This window comes from Arvicola amphibius, chromosome 4 (assembly GCF_903992535.2).
Source record: "Arvicola amphibius chromosome 4, mArvAmp1.2, whole genome shotgun sequence".
Classification (NCBI taxonomy): domain Eukaryota; kingdom Metazoa; phylum Chordata; class Mammalia; order Rodentia; family Cricetidae; genus Arvicola; species Arvicola amphibius.
Window position 1 is genome coordinate 147,771,069 of NC_052050.1, and position 21,633 is coordinate 147,792,701.

At 49.9% G+C, this 21,633-nt stretch overlaps 1 protein-coding gene across 6 annotated transcripts in view; it reads right to left on the reverse strand.

The window, feature by feature from the left end:
* Positions 1-21,633, reverse strand: part of Ank1 (ankyrin 1) — a 178,199-nt gene that overhangs the window by 68,949 nt on the left and 87,617 nt on the right. For 3 of the 6 annotated variants that reach the window (XM_038328934.1, XM_038328933.1, XM_038328931.1), the window contains exons 1-2: positions 18,207-18,245; positions 11,056-11,157 (exon numbers count right to left, since the gene is read on the reverse strand). In XM_038328934.1, coding sequence (XP_038184862.1) covers positions 11,056-11,157; positions 18,207-18,245 — 141 coding nt within the window. Of the gene's footprint in view, positions 1-11,055; positions 11,158-18,206; positions 18,246-21,633 lie in introns of those variants that run through there. The other 3 variants (XM_038328930.1, XM_038328935.1, XM_038328929.1) reach the window with 1 other exon arrangement.

The following is a 21,633-nucleotide window of genomic DNA, read 5'->3' on the forward strand; positions in this document are numbered from 1 at the left end:
GCAAGGCAGAGACAAGAAGACACCGGCCAGGGGAGTTTCTGATGAGCAAGAATGGGGCTGGAGTTCTAGATGGCAGGGAAATCGGGGACCCTGAGTGCTAAGAGGTAGGATGGGAAAATCCTATTGTGGTGGTTTGAGTAGGAACGGCCCCCATAGACTTGTGTGTACAAATGCTTAGCCGGCAGGGAGGGGCACTATTAGGAGGTGCGGCCTTGCTGGAGTAGGTGTGTCCTTGTGGGAGAAAGTGTGTCACTGTGGAGGCGGGCTCTGGGGTCTCCTATGTTCAAGCTACGCCGAGTGTGACAGTTTCCTGTTGCTGCCTGTGGATCCAGATAGAGAACCCGCAGTTCCTTCTCTAGCTCCATTGCTGCCTGCACGCCACCATGTCCTGCCATGATGATAACAGACTAAACCTCTGAAACTGTAAGCCACCCAAATTAAATGTTTTCCTGTATAAGAGTCGCTGCGGTCACGCTGTCTCTTCACAGCAAATAGAAAGCTAAACTAAGACACGTGTATAATTGTGCCATGGTGCCATCTCCCCTTTACCAGGGTAGTCAGTAAAGAATCAATTAAATGGGCTGAGCATGTAGCCTGGTGGTGGCATGCTTGCCTCTAATGCACTGAGATCCTGGGTTTGATTTTTAGTACTGCAGAACAAACCAAAATACCGTAGTCAGGGTTCCTATTGCTGCAATAAAACACCATAACCCAGCCCAGCCATGGTGGCACATGCCTTTAATCCCAGCACTCGAGAGGCAGAGGGAGGCGGATCTCTGTGAGTTTGAGGCCAGCCTGGTCTACAAAAGCTAGTTTCAGGACAGGCACCAAAGCTACAGAGAAACCTTGTCTCAAAACAACAAACAAACAAACAAAAAACCCCACCACAACCCAAAGGAATCTGGGGAGGAAAGGGTTTATTTCAACTTCCAACTCTTGGGTCTCACTCTATCACTGAGTAAAGTCAGGGCACGGATTCAAGGCGGGAACCCGGAGGCAGGAACTGAAGTAATGCCATCACTGCCTTGCTCCTCCTGGCCTGCCCAGCATGATTTCTTATATACATCAAGACCACTGGCCCAGGGCTGTCACATCAATCATTAATCAAAAACATGACCCACAGGCCAGTCTTCTGGGGACATTTTCTCGATTGAGTTTCTCTCTTCCAAAATGACTTTAGCTGCTTTAAGCTGGCATCAAAGCACCCAGGACACAAAACAACCAAAAGAATCAAGCAGCAATCTTGCCCCTGGTGTGGTCAGAATGTCTACACAGAGCTGATGTACCAAGGTTTCTGTTTAGGACCTCACCCCCCTGCACAGTTCTTGGCTGAGAACCAGGACAATAGATGGGCACAGCTGTGGGAATGGGTGCCTAACCTCCACCTTTCAGAACAGAAGCCAAGGACACTCTGGGAAGTGAACAATACAGCAGGCACAGGTGCTCACCCATGGAGCCAGCCCAGGGGATCTTGGAACGGACCTGGAACAACTTGTGGCAGAAATTAAGGGACTCAAAGAATCACAAGGACACAACAGAGAAGCCAAAATACTGAAAGGACTCCCTGTGTCCCAATTTAGATTTTAACATCAGACAGACATTGCTGAGGTTGAATCATTGAATGGAGCAGGGTCAAAAACCACAGCCTGAGGACCTGCTCCACTGCTCCACGTCAGGTGCCCCTGTCACCTAAGGCCAAGCATGAACCTAGAAAGACGCCTGGAACAAGAAGGGAGGGTGAGCAGGTAGGCTGGAGACACAGGAAGAGGCAGGCAGAAAGAGGGATAAAAAGGAGAGCCCGAGGGAAGGGACGGTTTGAAGAGGGACAGCTGGACTCTGGACGGAATGTTGACATTGGTAGACATCCATGCTTCTTGCCTTGGCTGCATGTGGGAGCTGGGTGGGTGGTCCCCTTACTCATGCCTGTTGCAAACTGGAATGCCTGGGAACAAGAGACTATCATGGATGTGTAGGAAGGTCAACAGATATGAAGACTGCACAGAAAAACAGTCACAGCAGATGCACGCAATAGGGAGGGGAGGCAGGGACTCTGTACTGTTCTTTTGGTGTTTCTGCAGATAAGAAACAACTGCAGTGTTAAAGAAGACAGGAGGGAGGAGTGGAGGCAAAGGCTATTGAGGCTGAGGGAGAAGGGACCGCTCTCGGTTCTGGCACTGGAATAGGTTTTCTGCAAGCCTTTGAGGAGATCTGACCACATCCACCCTATTTTTGCAGGGCCTGTGAAGAGTGGCCTGGAACAGAGTTCTACTGCTCTCCTGTAAGGATATAAGCTGCCCTGCCTGCCATCAAACCATGCAAAGGGAACAGTCTCAACTTCACATGGATGCCTGCTGAGAAGGACCCTCCATCCTTTCTGCTTTCGAGGGTTTATGGCTCCGCAGAGACCACTTGGTGGGGGAAAGTCTGTTAAAAATATTCCATCTTGCAATTTAATGACTCAGGGCACAGATGGAGCTGAGTAAGTGTCAGGGTTGGGAGGGGGTTACCTTTCCCTTCTCTGCAAGCCTGGATTCCTCTGGAGGCAGGGACAATTGCAGAATGGAAGGGGCCAGGAAGACTGTACCAACTTAGAGAGGGAGCCAGAGAGAAAGGAACAAGCTGGCTCCGAGCATTTTCCCCCTTCTTTGTTTTATTACAACCTATAATTCAGTTCTCTGCCCAGGTAGCTCATAAGGATCATAGTTTAGTTCTACTCGGGAGGACGAGAGACACTGTGATCTGTTTCATTATCTGAAAGCTGAAAGGAACCTTGGCAATTTCTGAGCTCTGCTTGGAGGCCAGTCGACCTCAGATCGCCTTCCCTCGGCTGTGGGGTTGCTCAAAACTCGCAGTGGCCTCCATGCTCCGAAATCCCACAGCTCAGCAACAAACCCACTGCTGAGGTTTCAGGGCCCTTGGGAGTGCAGGGGGGAGGATGTTCGAGTTCAAGTTAATGAGAGAATGGGCTCTGAAATTGAGCGCAGCAGCTAAGAATATCTCCCATGTACTAGAAAGATTCTATGTCTGAGCTCTTGATATTTCATTTTTAAAAATCAAGAGAACCGTACCTCCCAAGGAAGGGCAGCAGGGTTAGAGGAAGAAGCCTAGGGAGGAGTGAGGTCATTAACTAGTCTTCACAGTTCATCTAAACCTGCATGCACTGAAAATGACGGCCCGGCTGCCATCCTGGTATGAGAGCTAAGCAATTAACATCCACAGGAAATGCCTTGGATATGTGTTTTGCTGGCACCGAGGAAAGCATGACAGTATTCCCACCAAACTGCCAACCATGGTGTGTGGGGTGGGGGAGGGGCAGACTTTCAGATGCCGTGCATTTCTGCACAGTTGTGATTTGTAAGTAAAACATGCATTCATCTTGCTGTTAAATTAAGAAATCAAAATTAAAACCGGAGACTCACTTATATATAGTCTATAGCCATACCACAATGAACATGCCCTCTCCAGAGACACATTTATATACATACAGTCTATAGCCACACCACCCTGGAAATCCCTATCTCAAAAGAGAAGCAGGGCTGAGCCTGGTCGGCTCATGGATGGAAGAGACATGCCAGTAACGAATGAGAAAAGCATCAAGTTCACCACCAAATGGACGAATTCTAGGCCCAGCCATATCTGTAGTCTATTTCAGTCAGGGTGGAGTTGAGAGAGGGTCATTGTTCTTGGCAAGTCCACCTGCCTCTCTCTCAAGTCCATACCCTGTTTCCAAACGGTGAACGGTTCACTGACCCATGTTCCCGTGGAACTGGGAAACAGTCTCTATGGTGGTTTGAATGAGAATGGCTTCCATAGGCTCACATATTTATATGAATCTTTGGTCCCTAGTTAGTAGAACTGTTTGGGAGGGATTAGGAGGTGCGGCCTCATTGGAGGAGGTGTGTCACTGGGTGTCTTAGGTGTCTTAGGTCAGTTGGGATTGGTTGGAGTCAATGACTTAATCCTTTGTAAAAGTTTTTTAAGGATTTCTGTAAAGTGTCTCATTCCTTCCCATGTGCTCCTCTGTTCAACAAAAACAGGACAGACAGACACAACTCATCCAATAGACACAGACACACACACACACACACACACACACACACACACACACACACAGGCACAGGTTTTGGGCTGCAAAGAGACACCATGACCATGACAACTCTTATAAAGGAAAGATTTAATTGGGTGGCTTATAGTTCAGAGGTTCAGTCCATTGTCCTCATGATAGGACATGGCGTGTGTAGGGAGACATGGTACTAGAGACGGGACTGAGAGTCCTACATCTTGATCAGAAGGCAGCAGAAGCAACCGTGTCCCAGTAGGTGAGGCCTGAGCACACATGAGACCTCAGAGCACACCTCCACAGTGACACACTTCCTCCAACAAGGCCACAGCTCCTAATAGTGCCACTCCCCATTGGCCGAGCACTTAAGCACATGAGTCAATGGGGCCATGCCTATTCAAACCACACACTGAGGGTGGGCTTTAAGGTTTCAAACACCTATTCCAAGCCTGTCTCACTCCCTCTGCCTGCAACGTGCAGATCAGATGTAACTGCTATTGCTCCAGCACCATGGCTGCCTGCCCGCTGCCACCACACTCCCCACCAGGGCGGTGGTCACAGACTCACCCTCTGAAACTGTAAGCAAGCCCCCAATTAAATGCTTCCTTTTGTAAGTTGCCTTGGTCCTGGTGTTTCATTGCAGCAACAGAACGGCAACGAAGACTCTCTAAAGACCCCATCCCACACAATTGCACACACCTGCTCCCGAGCCTGTGTACCCCAGAGGCCTGGATTTCCTGAGGTCCTGCTTCATGTGTAATCAGGTCCTAGCTTGGCTGGGCAAATGGAGAGTTTGCTACAGAAATGAATGCAAATCCAATCACCCTGACACCCATGCAGCCTCTCTTTTTCCTGAAGTTTCTCATGAATAAGAGGGTCGACCACATTTGGTCTTCACATGGTGAGTTCACAGCCATCAGATCACAGTGAGGAACTGGAGGGTTTGTTGCCCTTCCTGACTGTGTGACAGAATATTATGGAAATATCTCAAACATCCTAAGAGATGGAACTTCTACCGCCCTCACAGCCAGAGTTAATAATATATCTTGAAGTCACTTAAGACTGTTATCCTACTGTGTAATCTGATTTATCTTAGATTTCCCATGTGATAAACTTTTACAACCTAAGATAATACACAGTTGCAATCATGAGTTATGTATCCTTCCATCCCCTAACCCAGAACAATGCCAGTCCTGAAAGCAGCAAATACAGAAGCTGAAAGCAACTTGCTTTCATAAGATCTACCATAAAGGTTGAAAGCATTGAGGTATGGATATTGGTTAACAAACAATGACGTTTGAGGTATGGATATTGGTTAACAAACAATGACGTTTGAGGTATGGATATTGGTTGACAAGCAATGACGTTTGAGGTATGGATATTGGTTAACAAACAATGACGTTTGAGGTATGGATATTGGTTAACAAACAATGACGTTTGAGGTATGGATATTGGTTAACAAACAATGACGTTTGAGGTATGGATATTGGTTGACAAACAATGACGTTTGAGGTATGGATATTGGTTGACAAGCAATGACGTTTATTGTCTCAATCAGTGGGGATTGGTTGGAGCCAGTGGCTTAATCCCTTGTAAAAGTTTGTTAAGGATTTCTGTAAAGGGTCTCATTCCTTCCTCATGTGATGTACGCTGCTGTTCAACAAAAACAGAACAGACACACACAACTCATCCAGTAGACAGACACAGAGACACACATAGACAGACACAGGCACGGACACAAACAGATTCACAAGACAGTCTTCCAGCAGGCACATATTCAGATTCCCACACAGGCAGACAGAGGACAGACAGCACAGAGAGCAGGAGGTAGAGAATTCAAATCTGGACTCGCCCTTGGCTAAAGGACTCCAAGAGGAAGTGCTTTTATTTTTTCCCTTAATGTGACCCAGATGCATCGTTAGTGACTCAGAGTTAATCCCTAATGTGTATAATCCAAGCACTTCATAGCTCTGAGTTCCCTCCTTTCATGGTAATGGCAAGGAGTGTGCTGGTGCAAGACGCATACACTCCACACACCTGATGATGCTAATCACTAATGCACACACTCCACACACCTGATGACGCTAAGCTCCCCTTCCCTAGGCTTTAGGATGTGGGAAAAGGCTCTACTGGCTACAGATGGATATCCTTATGAAGCAGAACTAGACAATTACCCTTCTCTTTGCTTCACTAGAAAGAAAGGGGGAAAAAACCCAGAGCAGACTCTGGCAGGTGGATCTAAGCAGTGGTGGCCGTTGCTAGAGCCGGTGCTGTATCTGGAAGACTCTTTGCCTCTCCCGGCTTCACTTTTCCTGTCCTTTCCCTAGCCATCTTGCAAGCAGGCGTGGGCATTTAAAGTGGCCAGGCTGGGGACGGGCTTCAGACATCCACAGCAAGGAAAGCAAACATGACACACTCCTGAGTGTAACAAAGAACAACTTGCTTTCCAACTGCCTCATAACTAGCAAAATCAACATCAAATGGAGCCGTTCCGGCTCAACCCCAAATACTATTTCCCTTTTAAAAGCAATCCAGACTCTCAGAAGAAGCGCCACAGGCTCTGGCACGCAGGCAGGGGACTTGCATTGCCTCCCTCTCTTCCTTTGATGACAGTCAGCTTCTCACAGTATCAGATGTGGAACAATACGGCCTCTCCCCCTCATCACTACCCGGAGCCGCACCTGGGCGGCAAGGCTTAGGCAGTCGGGAGGTTCTCTGTGTGACAGCCGGGTATAGGCAGAATTTGGAACCACGTGGACTAATGCCATTCTATGCTTGTCAGCAGCCCAAATATCACAGATAACAGACGACAATAGCAGGCTGTCTGTGATGATGGAGAGCCAGTCTCCCAGACTGGAGGGCTGCCCCCTCACCCTCCTTCACTGCCTGTCACCCCCAACCTCCCAGCATGCCACGGGGACCCTTGCACTCCTCCTCTGTGTCTGCAGGGATCAGTCACCTGTCAGTGGCCCCCACTAGACATGTCACAACAGCTTAGGGAGCAAGTATGGCAGACACTGAAATCTCTCTGGCTCCTGTGCAGCCAGGAGAACACTGTGTCTGTGTGCTCCAGGCGGCAGGTAGGCTTCCTGTCTCAGTTTTTTGAGGGAAGACCGTGGCTTTATGCTCTGCTAGTTCCGTAGTCCGTGGCCATCATTAGCTTTCAGCACTGGGGTAGCAGGTGCGCTGCTGGGACCATCCCAAAAGGCCTTTTGCTGCTTTGGTTCCAGTTCCCGGGCCCCGGTGATACCATGTTGACCGTCCACTCTAGGAGAGAACCTAGGTTGTTCTGCCAGCTCGCTTCTTTTCATGTGGCTCGCTGGCAGTGTGAAAAGCCTGTCAACTCATCCTAAAGTCTCTTGTCAATCACCACAGTCTCCACACGATGACGTTTGGTTCTTGATGATGCTGAAGCTGGGACTGGCGGGATTACTGTCACCTCCACACATCCCCCCCACCCCAGCCACACTGTCCTTCTTGCTGCTCCCCGATGAGATGAGTGCCTCCTGCCTTGGAGCCTTTCATACATTCTCCCTCTTCTAGGGATGCGATTCCCTTTCTCTCTTCCTTTCTTGGTCCAGGCCTGTCCAAAGTTATCTCCTTAAGAACACGTCTAAAGCAGGTTTTGTCTCCTGGGTATCAACCATCAGATAAGGATGGCGATTAGCACATTTCCCCACCTGTTGTCTCTTTTCTTTACTAGCATACAGAGCTCAGCCTGTGTATTCTGTCAGGCATGTGTAGGACCTCGAAGGGAAGATGACACACAGTTGCTGCTCAGTAAACTCTACAGACGGTAAGGTTGTATTCTGAATGTCTTCTGTCCCTATTCATGATGCCAGAATGAGCTACTTGTGGGACCCTGCCTCCGGTCACCTTTCCGTCCCCTCTGCTGGTGACCTCCACTGTCATCAACCCCTGCACTACTATTCAACTTGTGACTTTACCATGCACATACTGTGTGACTGCCTGGTGTCCCCGGGTCATTCCGGAAGTCCCTCCCCCAATTCTAGTTCATGATCCAGGCTCACTGGCTGTTTCTTCTCCTCACCCATGACTTTTATCCAAGCGACCAACAAACAATATTCTCCTGGACCACCGCAGCAGCCCCATGGCTGGACCTCCTACTGTTCCCTCTGCACCCTCTGGAGCACAGTAGCCAGTGTGATCCTTTGTTAGGGCACTTCCGAGGACAGCACTCCCATGCTAGGACCCCAGGCTCATTTCCCTTTGCTCTCAGTATAAAGATCAAAATTCTTAACGAGGTATCTCCAAGCAGGAGAGACGGCCCACGTGGGTACACTAATACAGTTGTCCTGGGATGGCTCCACCCCTCTCAGTGAGCTGTAGTGGCTTTCATTTGTATTCTAATAAACAAAGCTCGCCTGAAGATCAGAAAAGTGAAAGAGCCACACTGATCAGCCTTACAGGCCAGGCAGTGGCCACACACACCTTTAATCCCTGTAGTTTGTAGGATGCTGTCCAGCTGTGTGATGTTAAGCTCTCATTACCAGGAAGATGCAGCTCTATCTAGTTTTACCTCAGCTGGGTCCCTGTCTGCCCACACTCACCCATGCTGTCTGTCCCTTCATTCACCTCAGCTTGACTCTCAGTTCCTCCATCTCTTGCTTAGGGTGAGGGCCTTAAGGTATCCGTGACTTCTAACTCTAGGTCAGGCTCCTCTCTACTCATTTACTCAGAGTATCTTAGAGGAATATCCAGAGCAATGCTTCTCAACCTTCCTAATGCCACAGCCCTTTAATACAGTTCCTCACATTGGTTCCCCAACCAAACAATTATTTCATTGCTGCTCCATAACTGTAATTTTGCTACTGTTATGAATCATAATGTAAATATCTGTGTCTTTCCGATGGCCTTAGGTGACCCCCGTGAAAAGGTCACTGGGCACACAAAGGAGTTGCTGCCCACAGGTTGAGAACCACTATCCTAGATCTTAGCCATGTATCATTATCAGCCCTCCCTTCCCTCAGGGGTAGAGGAGCAGGGTTAATCTATGTCCCTGCACATAGGAAGACACGGGATGTGGGGGTGAACCTAAAGATCCAATGATGCTGGAATAAATGACCAAAGCCGGCATTATGGAGATGCTGGTACATGTGTGGATCTGTGTGCACCCTGGTGTGCATGTCCTCTTTTCTGTAAGGAGAATGGGGACAAGAACTAATAGATCTGGCCTGGGCACCCACGTCTCTTACATAAGTGAGCTCGGTCTACGTACACGACCTAGAGGAATTTCCCTCTTTTGGCAGACGCCTCTGGCGCCTGTCTGCGGAAGGCTTTTTCAGGAGGTGTGTCCACAGGAAGTAAGCCTTGGTGTTTTACCTGCCATCACAGGCCCATGACCTCGGAGGATTCCTAGCCCCTGACCAGAGGACAAAACCCTGTGTGGAACTGCAAACAGCAAGCATATGTCACAGACAGTGGGCTCTGCCCTGCAGGGGGTTATCTTATCCCCTGACCCCTTTCATTTTTTTGGTGTGGCAGACATTGTCTGCCTTGAAAGGAAGGGGTTGGTGACAGCCAGGTCTGCTAACACAGGACCCCGTTCCACCTCAGCACACAGGTCCTGCACTGTCAGGGGCTGAGCCCAAGAGAAAGGGCTTCGACAAAGCACCAATAATTCCCACCTGCATCTTGCTTTCATATTCTGACACACGGAATAAGAAAGATAAAGATGGAGAGCCAGGGATGACTACAGGAGATGAAGTCACTCCATGATGCCCCCATCCCTCTGCTGCCACAGCGAACCAGGCCCAGCCTCTGTCACTCAGCTGCCCCATTTTAGCTCGGAGGTTCTTTTGAGACTGGAGGATTAGTCCTTGGAAGGCCTCCTTAGGGTTCTGACTCTCCTGGAAGTTGCATGGAAGCTAGGGCACAGGGAACCTTGGGGACGTGTGGGGTTTGGGGCTGCCCACTCAGTCCAGAGAGATGCTTCTGGGTTGTGCGATGAATGGTGACCAGTTTCTCTCTCAGACTCATCAATCAAGACTTTCTCCTTGTCCCCAGGCCTTACTCCTGCTTCCTTGTCCAAAGCAATGTATTCAGCATTCTTGACTTCAGCCCTGTCTCTCCTTCCTCCACATGAGACTTAGTTCAACCCCTGAGTGTTTTGAAGTCTGTGCGTGCACAGCTGTGGGTCTTTCTGCATGGGATATGACAATATCCTTTTCCTCAGCCAGTCTGCCAACCCAAGCCCAGCCCACACACTTACCACCCTCCCCCCAAGCGCATTGCCATGGACAGAATCACAATCATCCTAACCTACCACCCCCTTACCCTCCTTGCTCTTTCAGCTGTGGATGGAAGCCAGCACAAGGCCAGCTCACAGGGAGGAGAAGTCTATAGTTTCTGCCAAGCCTAGAGGGACAGAGACATAATGATTGAGGGCACAGAGTGGCCACTTGCATTCTGAGGGCTTGTTGCTGTTTCTGGGGAAGCAAGCCTCGACCACACCATATAGGAGGACACATGCTAAAAGGAAGAGACAAGTCCCCAAGGACAAATAACTATGGGTTCCACTTCTGGGAGGTCCCCGAAGTGGTCAAGTTTACAGAGGGTGAAAGCAGAGTGTTGTCGCCCACATGACTTGTTTCTCTTCCAGATGCCCAGGACCCTAAGCACTACTCGTGGGCAAAGAGGATCTACTCCATTGCTCCAGCATTGGCCTAGGGCTCCTCCTATGCTCATTTTCAAAGGTCATGTCTACGGCAGCAGCAGAATCCACAGCATCTCCTAAGGGAGAGGTTGCATTGGCCAGGCCTGAGCCTGGGTCCCACTGAAAGAGCAAGGTAGACTTTCTATGGGACCTAGGCTGGAAGGCATCAAAGGAGTAAGGAGAAAGGATACAGAAGATGCCCCAGAGACTTCTGAGGCTCTGGGAAGGGTCCAGCATGACAAGTTTCAAAGTCTCAGACATGGCACCAGGTAGGAACCCCTCTCCCGAGAGGATGTGCCGTCTGTGTCCACCCACTGACCTGGTTACAGGTGTTGATGTCCACCCCATTGCGCAGGTGATCCAGAGCCTTGTCCAGGTTTCCCGAGCGTGCCGCCCTCAGGAAGCTGGTAGCAGCATCGGCCTGTGGGAGAAGACAAGAGGCCGTGAGTGTCCCCGTGCGGCGAGGATCTTATAGTCCTGCGTGGTCATCTCCTCCTATTGGGAAACCCTGGTGCACAAAACACCCCCATTTGTGGTGTCAGCACCCCAGGTCTTGGTGGGCAGTTGCCTTATTGCTTCTCTTCCTTCAGGTGCCTTTGACAAGATCATCCATGCAAGGATTGAGTATTGAGTGATCCCAAACCAATCCCAGTGGTGAACATTCCCTTTATTCTTTTCTTCACTGTTAAGGATGGAACCCAGGGCCTCACTCATACCAGGTTAGCACTCCACCACTGAGCTACATCCCCAGCACACCCACTCACAGCCACCTTTTTTTTTCTTTTTTAATTTTGAGGAAGAGTCTCATTAAGTTTTCCAGGCTGGCCTCAAGCTCTCTGTAGCCCTTGAACCTGTGATCTTCCTGTCTCAGCCTTCCAAGTCACTGGGACTGCAGGCCTGTCTGGTTCCCTGTTCTTGCTGGGGATCAGGATATTACACAGGTTTCCATGCGAAAGATTCAGCAGCATAGGTACAGAAGTCAGTGTGGGCCTTGCCTTGTGTTTTTAGAAGTAAATAACACATGTGGATATTATTCTCCAGTTAAAAACCCTACGTGACAGTTAACACTGTTTCAGCTGGACTCCACAGTAGGCAGCATAGTTCTGAAATCCAAGGCTCTTTTCTTTAAGATGTGTGTGTGTGTGTGTGTGTGTGTATTTCAGTTGAATGTTTGCAAATGGAATTGGTTGTAAGCTGCCATGTGGGTGTCAGGAAGCAAACCTAGGTTCTCTGGAAGAGCAGTCAGTGCTCTTAACCTCTGAGACATCCCTCCAGTCCCAAACCCCAGGTTCTTAACCTCCTAGCTTTCCAGCTGGTGGCCCTTGCCAAGTAGGTGCCCAGCACAGTCCTTCCTCCCTTCCTACCTGCCACTTGGTCATCTGCCACACGGACAGCAAGACTCTGCTGCCCAAAGCACCGGTTTGCGTTGAAGAGGAATAGCAGCCAGAGAGTGAGAGTCAGGGCAACAAGGGACAGAGTTAATGTAGACAAGATGGTGGGGCACAAAGGACTAGAAGGTGAGAGGGGCTCACCACGGATGTCCTGGGTCCCAGTTTGAAAGCTAGAGTAGTAAGAATCTTTTTTGTACCCTTGTGATGCTTCTGAGAACTATCAGGTAAAGCAGAGGGTAAGTACAGCACTCAGTCCGTGGGACACGCAAGAATGCACTTAATATGAGTATTATATGTAGTGGGGCGGCAAACTATGTATTTCTCCAGACAATCTCACCTATGGCATCTTCCCTTCTGTAGGTAAGTCCTCCGTCTTCCTTTTTCTGTAGTACGCTCTCAGAGAGCATGCAGTAGTGGACGGAGTGGTGCCTACAGGGGTAAGTCCACTCCCTAGCCCTACAGTCTGGGCTATGTCCTCATTTGCAGAGAGTCTGTGCAGAAGTCACAGCGTGGCTCTTGAGATGAGATCAGCCTAGATTCCTTAGGCAAGTCCTAAATCCAGTGCTCGGTGTCCTTAGATAAATGGAAGCAATGGCACACCCAGAGGACACCAGCAGAGAGGGGGACTGCAGTCACAAGCCAGGTGGCCTTGAAGAGGACAGAGCACAGAAAAGCCTCTGTCGTGCAAGGAGCACGGCCCTGCTCCTGCTTCATTTACACTTTCGGTCATCCTGCCTGGTAGAGAACAAACTCCTTGCTTTAAGATATTTTGCTGGTGGTGCATTGGCATCGCGGCTGCAGAAAACTATGCATTAAGGGTCAGACTTCCTAAACTCAGAAGACATACAGTCCATAACCACCTAGCTCAAACACTGCTAAACAGGCCAGCGCTGAGCACTGCTCACAGAGGGGCTATATGTCACCACCAGTAGCAAGCACCAGCTGTGTGGTGGGAAGCAAGCATGACAACTGAAGCCTGTCCCCAAAGTCTGTCTTCCTGGGGCCCACGGACACACCTATGATGTATGTTCAAATCCAGGCCCTGAGCCTGCCCACACACGACCTGCCCCGTCCATCCAGGAGGCCCACTTCTCTCCTTTCTGTTGCTCTGTGGCATTTCTGTTCCTTATCCTGCTAGGCCTGAACCTGGCTACTTTCTGGACCCCAGGACTCTGTGGCAACTCCGGTCTGTGTGGTCATCTTGTTTGTCTTCAAGGTCCTACTGAGCGCCCCTGCTGGATGACGCTGCTCCCGGACATTAAGCATTTATCATCTTTGCATGGAGAAATAGTGGGGAAGAAGCTTGATTTTAGATGAAAAGATGTTTTTAAAACACATCTTTTTCTAGTTATTTAGTTGTTCGCTTCTTGGGGGAAGGTACTAAATCTTTTGAGCCCAGGTTTATTTCACTGCGAGGCCAAGGCCGACCTCCCTTGGCCTGGAGCCGGCTTCCTCACTAGGGCATTGGTGACGGGAGAAACATTTTGAAGAGGGGGCGTCTGCGTGAGTTCAGTTCTCAGCCGACTCGGACCCAGCATCTCTCTCGGAGGACAGCTATGACTGCTGACTCAGAAGGGCTTTCTGATCTCAACTAGCGGGAAAACGCGTTATTTATTTCCTAAGAAGAGGAGTGTTAAAGAGGCGCGTTCCACCAATGAGCCATTACAGCACAACAATAACAGGATTCGGGATAAAAAACCTGAAAGGGGGGATAAAAATAGAAGCAATCTCAGACACCCTTGCCTGTTCAAAGCCCCGAGGACGGGAAACTGTGACAGACAAGCAAGGGAACAGGAGCCAATCTGCAGTCGACTGGCGAAAGGATTTTTGCAGCTTCCAGAGCATAACCGGGATAATTACCACAGCCAAGTCCTGGGTCAGGTGCATTGTCAACCCTGGGGATGGAACTCCACGCCTTGTGCTAACCACAGCCCAAGGGGTAGGCACCATTGCCATCCCCATCTTAGAATTGGTTACACGGAGGTTTGGGGAGGGAAACGGTTTCTCCAATTCTACAGCTCGGCATTAGTCTAAGGAGGGGAGCGTGACTTAGGCCTGCGATGTCAAGGTGTGTTCTCGTAAGGAGGGGTGCGTGACTTAGGCCTGCGAGTCAAGGTGTGTTCTCGGCGGTGTTTGTTTTGTTTCATTTTTACTCTTGATTTTTATTTTATTTTTTTTTGTAAACCTGACTTCCATTGAGGCAATTTTTCCAGGCATTGGGCACCTAAGGATGCAGTTTAATCCAAGTCGGTCCCACAGCTCCCAGCTCTGTCTCTGAGCACCGTGTCAAGGCCGACGTAGGTCTAGAAAGGAATCACCTGGTTTCAGGTCTCCTCCTCCTCCTCCTTTTCCCCACAGAAGACAAAACTAATACTGTGAACACAGAAGGACTGGCTAATGCCACCTGGATAGTTGCTGTGGCTGTGTCCTTTAGATTTCCTAACGGATAGAGTAGCCAGGACAAGGCAGCATTCCTGCGGTGAAGTGCACGTAATGATGTCACTCCCTCTGGCTACTGTGTGCCACGCCCTCTAATTCTACAACGGGTTTACCGAGGTTCTATTTAAAGTCTGGTATCCTGTTGGGGGTGGGCGGAATAAAAGAGAGGGGGTGTGAAAGTGAAAAGCCTTGGGACACAGTGGTTGAGTTATAAAGTGGTCACTGGCACAACAGGGGTTCACGGTTTCCTTCCACACTCATTCATGAGTGTGTCCAGGCCACAGAGCAACGGTTCTAGCTGGTGTACAAGACTCATCTCTAATATTTTATTCTCCCAACTCTCCCTCCCCCATCTGTCTAGTTCAACTGCTCTAGTTTAGCTTCCTGTGCCTGGTGCACACAGGAACAGCCTAGACGGTCTAACAGGGCAGGAGGAGCCAAAGGAACCCAACGCCTTCCATTAAAACCACTGACTCGAATCAATGCTAACCAGACAAGCAAAAGTAGCAGGGCATTGCATGTCCCTGGGCTCTGATGAACTAGAACAAAGTTGTAGACCCTCTTGAAGACCATTCATCCCCAGCCTCAGGAAGCTACACTGTAAAAGGAGGGCTAGGCTGGGGTTCCCAGAGAAGGCCCGCTCTGTCACAAGAAGTCAGTCCTCAGATAGGTCACATTCTCAATTGATTGTGGTGGTGCTCACACTCCCTGGATGCCCCATTCAGGCTATAGTGTCTTTGTCCCTGCCTCACATTTCATGTCCCGCCTCCCTCTCCTCCTCAGCCGCCCCCTCTCTGTGTGTATGTGTGTGTGTGTGGGGGGGGGGGATGGAGAATGCACAGCATACATTTTCTGATGTGTTTGGCCCACATCCCTCCCACTCAATCCATGTGATGCCTTTGAATCTCCTTTCAATGCAAGTACGGAACTCTTACTATGCTTTAATTACTCAACATCAGTTAATTTGCTCTTCCCAAGAATTCCACGAGGCTGGATCTCCCTGGGAAGGGAAATAGACAAGATCTCCTGAGTAAATTGGGAGCAAGGGGGAGGAGGGAGTAGAAGGGGAATGGGAAGGGGTGAAGGGAAGGGGGAGGAGAACATGAGGGATTGGGAAGGTTGAGTTGAGGGAAGGGAAAAGAGAGAGAGCAAGGAAAGAGATATCTTGATAGAGAGAGCCATTATGGGATTAGCGAGAAATCTGGCACTAGGGAAATTCCCAGTAGTCTTCAGGAATGTCTCCAACTAAGACCCCAAGCAATGGCGGAGAGGGTGCCTGAACTGCCCTTCCCCTGTGATCAGATTGATGGCTACCTTAATTGTCATCATAGAACCTTCACCCAGTAACTGACGGAAGCTGATGCAGAGATTCACAGCTAAGCACTGGATAGAACACATGGAGTCCAGTCATAGAGAGGAAGGAGCAGAGGAGTCAAGACTATGATGGGGATACTCACAGAATCAGCCAACCCAAGCTAGTCTAGTGGGAGTTCACTGACTCCGGACTGACAGCTGGGAAACCTATATAGGCCCAAACTAGGCCCTCTGAATGTGGGTAAAAGTTGTGTGGCTTGGGCAGTCTGTGGGGTCACTGGCAGTGGAACCAGTATTTATCCCTAGTGCATAAACTGTTTTTTTTTTTTTTTTTTTTTTTTTGGAGCCTATTCCATATGGAGGGATACCTTGCTCAGCCTAGATACAAGGGGAAGGCATTGGTTCTGCCTCAAGTGATGTGACAGACTTTGTTGACTCTCTATGAGAGGCCTCGCCCTCTCCTGGGAGTTAATGGGGGTGGGTAGGGGGAAGGAGGGAGGGGGAACTGGGTTTGGTATGTAGGATAAGAAAGATGGTTTAAAAAAATAAAAAGAAACAAACAAAACAGAATTCTATGAGGCAGCTCCTTTACCCTCTCCTCCCTCACCAGAAGAAGCAACTAGCTCGCAGAGAAGTTAAGTAACTCATCTAGTACCAAATCAAGTAGTGGACTGACCAGGGTTTGAATCCAGACAGCGGATTCCAGGGCCTCTCTCCTAACCGGTCTGCTATCATTGACAAGTGCCCTCAGGCTTCCTCTCCAGTTCATCTCTAGCTAGAGGACGCTTGCCTGCCTCCAGAGGGTGTGCACCTTGGAAGGGGGGAAGCGGACGAGGGAAGGAGGGAGCGGAACTGTTGCTGAGACTCAGGTTCGAGAGGGTGGTAGAACTGGGTGAACCCTGGTCACCTGGACCACTCAGACTGTGACACTCGCACTTCTTGAGCAGAGCGGTACTAATATAGCAATGGCCCAGGAGACCAGTGCCCTGGGAGCGAGGAGACTCTGGGAGCGTGACAGTGAACGGCAGTATCTTTGTCAAGCCAAGCATGGCTCCAAACCCACTGGAGGCTGGACACCGGCAAGAGGACCCTGTGGCCTCCCTGGTCACACTTCTAGGGTTTGAGAAGGCCTAAGCGTCCCTTAAAGATGACCCTAACATTCTTTGCTCAAGGCCTGAATATCCGATTCTGAAAAGACAGCAGAAATAAAGCCGGGCAGAACGCAGCCTCTTTGACAAAGCCATCATGGGAACTCCAGGAAAGACAGTCTCCTGAGTTTGGGTAGGTGGGGGTTGCTCGTCCAGCAGACTAAGCAAGGCAGGCAGCAGGCTGGGCAATAGCTCAGTGGAAGAATGTTCACCTAGAATGTATGAGGTCCTGGGTTCTACCCTTGACAACATAACTCAGGTCTGTTCCTCAAGGGCCTACGCCAGGCCTCACGGTCAAGTACAGTGTTGCAGCTTCTGTAGAGCCCTGGCATTTATTCCCTGTAGTATGTGGAAAAAGAAATAAGGCCCAGGGCCACCAACAGCTTTACGATTTCTTTCCAGAAACTAGGCTGTCCAAAGATCAGCGAAGTGTCCACAGAGCCCCAACCAGACCGCAGCTGGTATCGATGAAATGGAAATCAGAGCTGCCACCTTCTAAAGAAGCAGCTGTGTGAGTGACAGCCCTGGGTTCTCTTGCTGTCCCCAAGGGACCCATCCTGCCTTGGAGGCTAGGTTGTGCAGGTGTGTGCAGGGCTGGGTGGGCCCACATGGGGGAAGACCTGCCTGTCAGTGCCCAATTCCTGCTTTGCTGCTTGATGCCCCGTGCCTCTTCAAGTTGCCAGACCCTAGTTTCCCCATTGTTAAAACAAGAGTAATACAAAGGCGGGCTCTGGCGTGCACAGATCCGTTTTCCTGTGCCCCATTTATTTCTGCTCCCTAGGGACCTGGAGGATTTGGGTGTTTCTAAGGACTTGGGATCAGGCTTGCCACTGCTCCGGCCAGGGCCAACCAAGACTAACATGCCAGGTACAGTTGAAGTCACAGGACCCTGGCTCTGCAACCTAAGCGAGGGGCGACACAGCCCAGCGCAGCTGCCTCCTGGTTCCAGCCAGCTACAGGTCGTGCCCGCGGGTGTCTCCTGGGCCCAGCCTAGGATGGCAGCAGCCTCCAGGCCTGAGGAATTTTCCTCTGGATCCCGCGGAGCCGCGGGCGTGAGGCAGCAGAAGCACAGACCCAGCCTGTCCTCGCTCGCCCGCAACCGGGAAAGTTGGCGCGCGCCGCCCCTGCCCCTGTCCCCCGTCCCCCGGCCCCCGCCCGCGCGGCCGCCGGACACTCACCGCGGGGTCTGTCCCCGACTTGCGCGGCCGTGCTGCCATCGCCCGGCGCCCGCTGACACCGGAGCTCCCTCGGCGTTATCTGCTGGGCGGCGCGGGGCGCGCGGGCAACTTACGAGGCATCTGGCTAAAAATACAGCCGCCTCCCACCCCTACTGCTCCGGCGCCCCGACCCTGCGCGCCGCTAACGCCATCGGGTCATTTTCACTCCATTATCGCGCCAGGCGGGAAAGCGCAGCACCAAGATCCCGGGGTGTGTTGGGGGGGGGGGGGGGGGGGGGGGTGGGTGGGTGGGGGGGGACAGGCCCCGCCACCGAGCCCCACAGGCCACCGAGCCCCACAGGCCACCGAGCTGCAGGTGCGGTCGCTGAAGCTGGAGCCCGGCACACACGACCAATGCGACCAGGGAGCTCCAAGCTGTACAGCGCTCTCGCTCTGCCTCGGCCGCCAGGGAACCCGCCGCAGGCCAGCGTGAGCTCAGCAAAGTCTGTTTGTGCCCCGTGGCTGATTTGTATATTTCCAGCTCTTCCATCATATCCGAGACTCCAGATTAAACAGCTTATTCCAGAGTCTGAGCCAGAGCCCCAGTGAATGAAGCTGAGGAGCTAGGGACAGGCATGGTACTACTGCCTCCAGTTCTTGAGATGGCCTGGTTCAAGTGCCCAGGTTTTTGCTCTGGGACGGTACCCACCTTTTCCTGTGGTCATTTCAGGGGCAGGTGTCAGAAACACGTCAGGGGCTGGCGTAGTGTTGGGAGTGACACCAATAACTATTACGAGACTGATGAGAAACGGTCAGGGAAAGCTGCCCCAGCCACAAGGTTCCTGCTCTCTTCCAAGGACAGTCTACACCACACAAATGCTGGTAAACTAACAGAGGTTATCGGTCGCCTGGGAACTGGACAACACTGAGCTCAGAGAGGTTCCTGGTGCAGGCCAAGGTCACCACCAGGAAACAGGAGGCCTAAGGGGCCCCAAGCCAAACTGAGTGAAGATCCTTCTATAAAGAGCCCTGCCAAGTTCCTAAGGAGAGTACAGGGGGCTTGGGCAATGGCTCAGTAGATAAAGTCTGCCATAAAAACATGAGGACCAGAGTTTAGATCCCCGGAACACATACACCAGCCAGGCAGACATGGTGGCCTCTTATAAGCCCAGCACTTGGGTTGCAGAGTCAGGGGATTCCCCGGGGAATCTCTCTGGAATTACCTGGCAAGCTCTGGGCTCTGTGAGAAACTCTACCTCAACAAATAAAGTGAAGTCAAGGAAAATGCCTGACCTTAACTTTGGTCTTCTGCACACATGGGTTCACGCAGTGAACCTACACACACACACACGTGCATCTACATACAAACACATGCGAAACAAAAAAATATGTGTGCAGTACCAGGAAGACAAAATAAGATGACTGAGAGACCACGAAATGAACTAAGGTGTTCATCAAATAGATGGCCTAAGTACTGAGCAAGAGCTGTCTAAAAGGCAACCAGATCAGTTGAAGTCAGAAATATCACGAGGCCCCCCCCCCCAACACCATTGCAGGCAGAATTTGAACACAGACACACTCCATAAGACTCTGGAGAATGCCCATACTGTTGTACCGAACTGCAAGTGCCTTCCCCATTGCTGGAATACAGAACACCCTAAAGATCTCCTGTCTGTGTGTGCCTTAAAACTGTGATGGTGGCGCATGCCTCTAATCCCACCACACGGGAGGCAGAGGCAAACAATCTCCCTGGTCTACAGAGTGAGTTCCAGGACAGGCTCTAAAGCTGCAGAGAAATTCTGTTTCAAAAACCAAAAACCAAAAAAACCAAAACATCAAAAAAGAAACAAATAGGTAAGTCTCCATATTTTAGCGGAGTGGTGGTGGCACACACCTTTAATTCCAGAACTTAGGAGGCAGAGGCAGGTAGATCTCCGTGAGTTCGAGGCCAGCCTGGTCTATAGAGCAAATTTCAGGACAGAGTTCAAAGCTACAAAGAAACCCTGTCTCAAACAATAACAACAGCAACAAAACCCCACAAAAAACTAAACAAAAAAACCTTCCTCTCAGGTTTGCTCAGAGAGAGTGCTGCAATTAATAAGTTATGGTTACCGGAACAGCCCAGAATGCAGCACAGTGGAGCCTCCCAGGGGTAACAAAGCTCCTTTTTAACATTAATATTTAGAGGGAGAAAGCACCCTACTCAAATGGAAGATAAATAATGTGTTTTGTTTTTTACTTTCAGAAACCACATGACTTGCAGAAAGCACTGACAGGCTATTTTCAAGTTATCTGAAGCGTAACTAACTTATTAGGAATTGCATATTTACAATGCACAATTTGGTGAGTTTTGATATTAGCACACCTCTAGAATACTATCACCCCAATTAAAACAAGGAGCATACGGATCTCTTTCAATGTTTCTTGGGGCTCCTTGCTCAATGGCTGCTTCCTGCCTGTTGGTCTGCATTCTTAGACATGCTAACAGATATCTGGCAATATCTCATGGTGGTTTTAATTTGCATTTTCCTTTCATAAGTAATAATACCTTTCCAGGTGTGTGCCTGCCATCCACCTCTCTGTTTTAGCAATGTATCTGTTCATATTGTTTGCTTATTTTAAAATTGAATTATTTATTCCTATTTAATTTCTCTCTCTCTCTCTCTCTCTCTCTCTCTCTCTCTCTCTCTCTCTCTCTCTCTGTGTGTGTGTGTATACATGTGAATCATGCCAGGAATCAAACTCAGGGTTGTGTATGCTAGCAAAACATTCTACAGCCTTTGTTTATAAAGTTCCTCATATTCAGAGTATCTGTCTGAAAAGTAATATTACCTGAAAACTTATAAGTGAAATATTCAAGGATTAATACAAAAATCCCAGTCAATTTTGAAACCTAATTCTTATAATTCCTAAGTCCAGCATTCCTTGCAGTATATAATTGTATTGATTGTATACAATCACTGACAAAAAGATGAGAGAGCCACAGTGGGCCAGACACTGAACACAGCCCACGGCACTATGTGTATAAAGGAAAAGCTGCTGAGATTGTCGAAGGACTTTTGTACCCAGGACTGACAAGAATTTTGGAAATATCCATAACCTCATTGGGGTTGAGATTCTGAAACTTACAAATGGAAACAGTCAACCAGGATGGAAGAGGAGAAGAAAAGGCACACCCGCAGGCATGCTGTTTTGTAAGTATTGAGTAAAGAGGAATACCGAAGACCAACATGAAAGAAAAACTGGCCCTTAACCCATGTGCTCCTCCAGGCCTGGAGTCAGTCTCTAAGGAAAACAAATTCCCCAGCTAACTTTCCCAAGCATGGCAGCCTTACACCACGACTGAATTATAAGCACCCGGCTGCGGAGATGGCCGGGTCCTCGTGGTCTGTATTCCCCACCCATTCTCTATACGACTGGAGCAGAGCTGGGCTGATTTTCAAGGCTG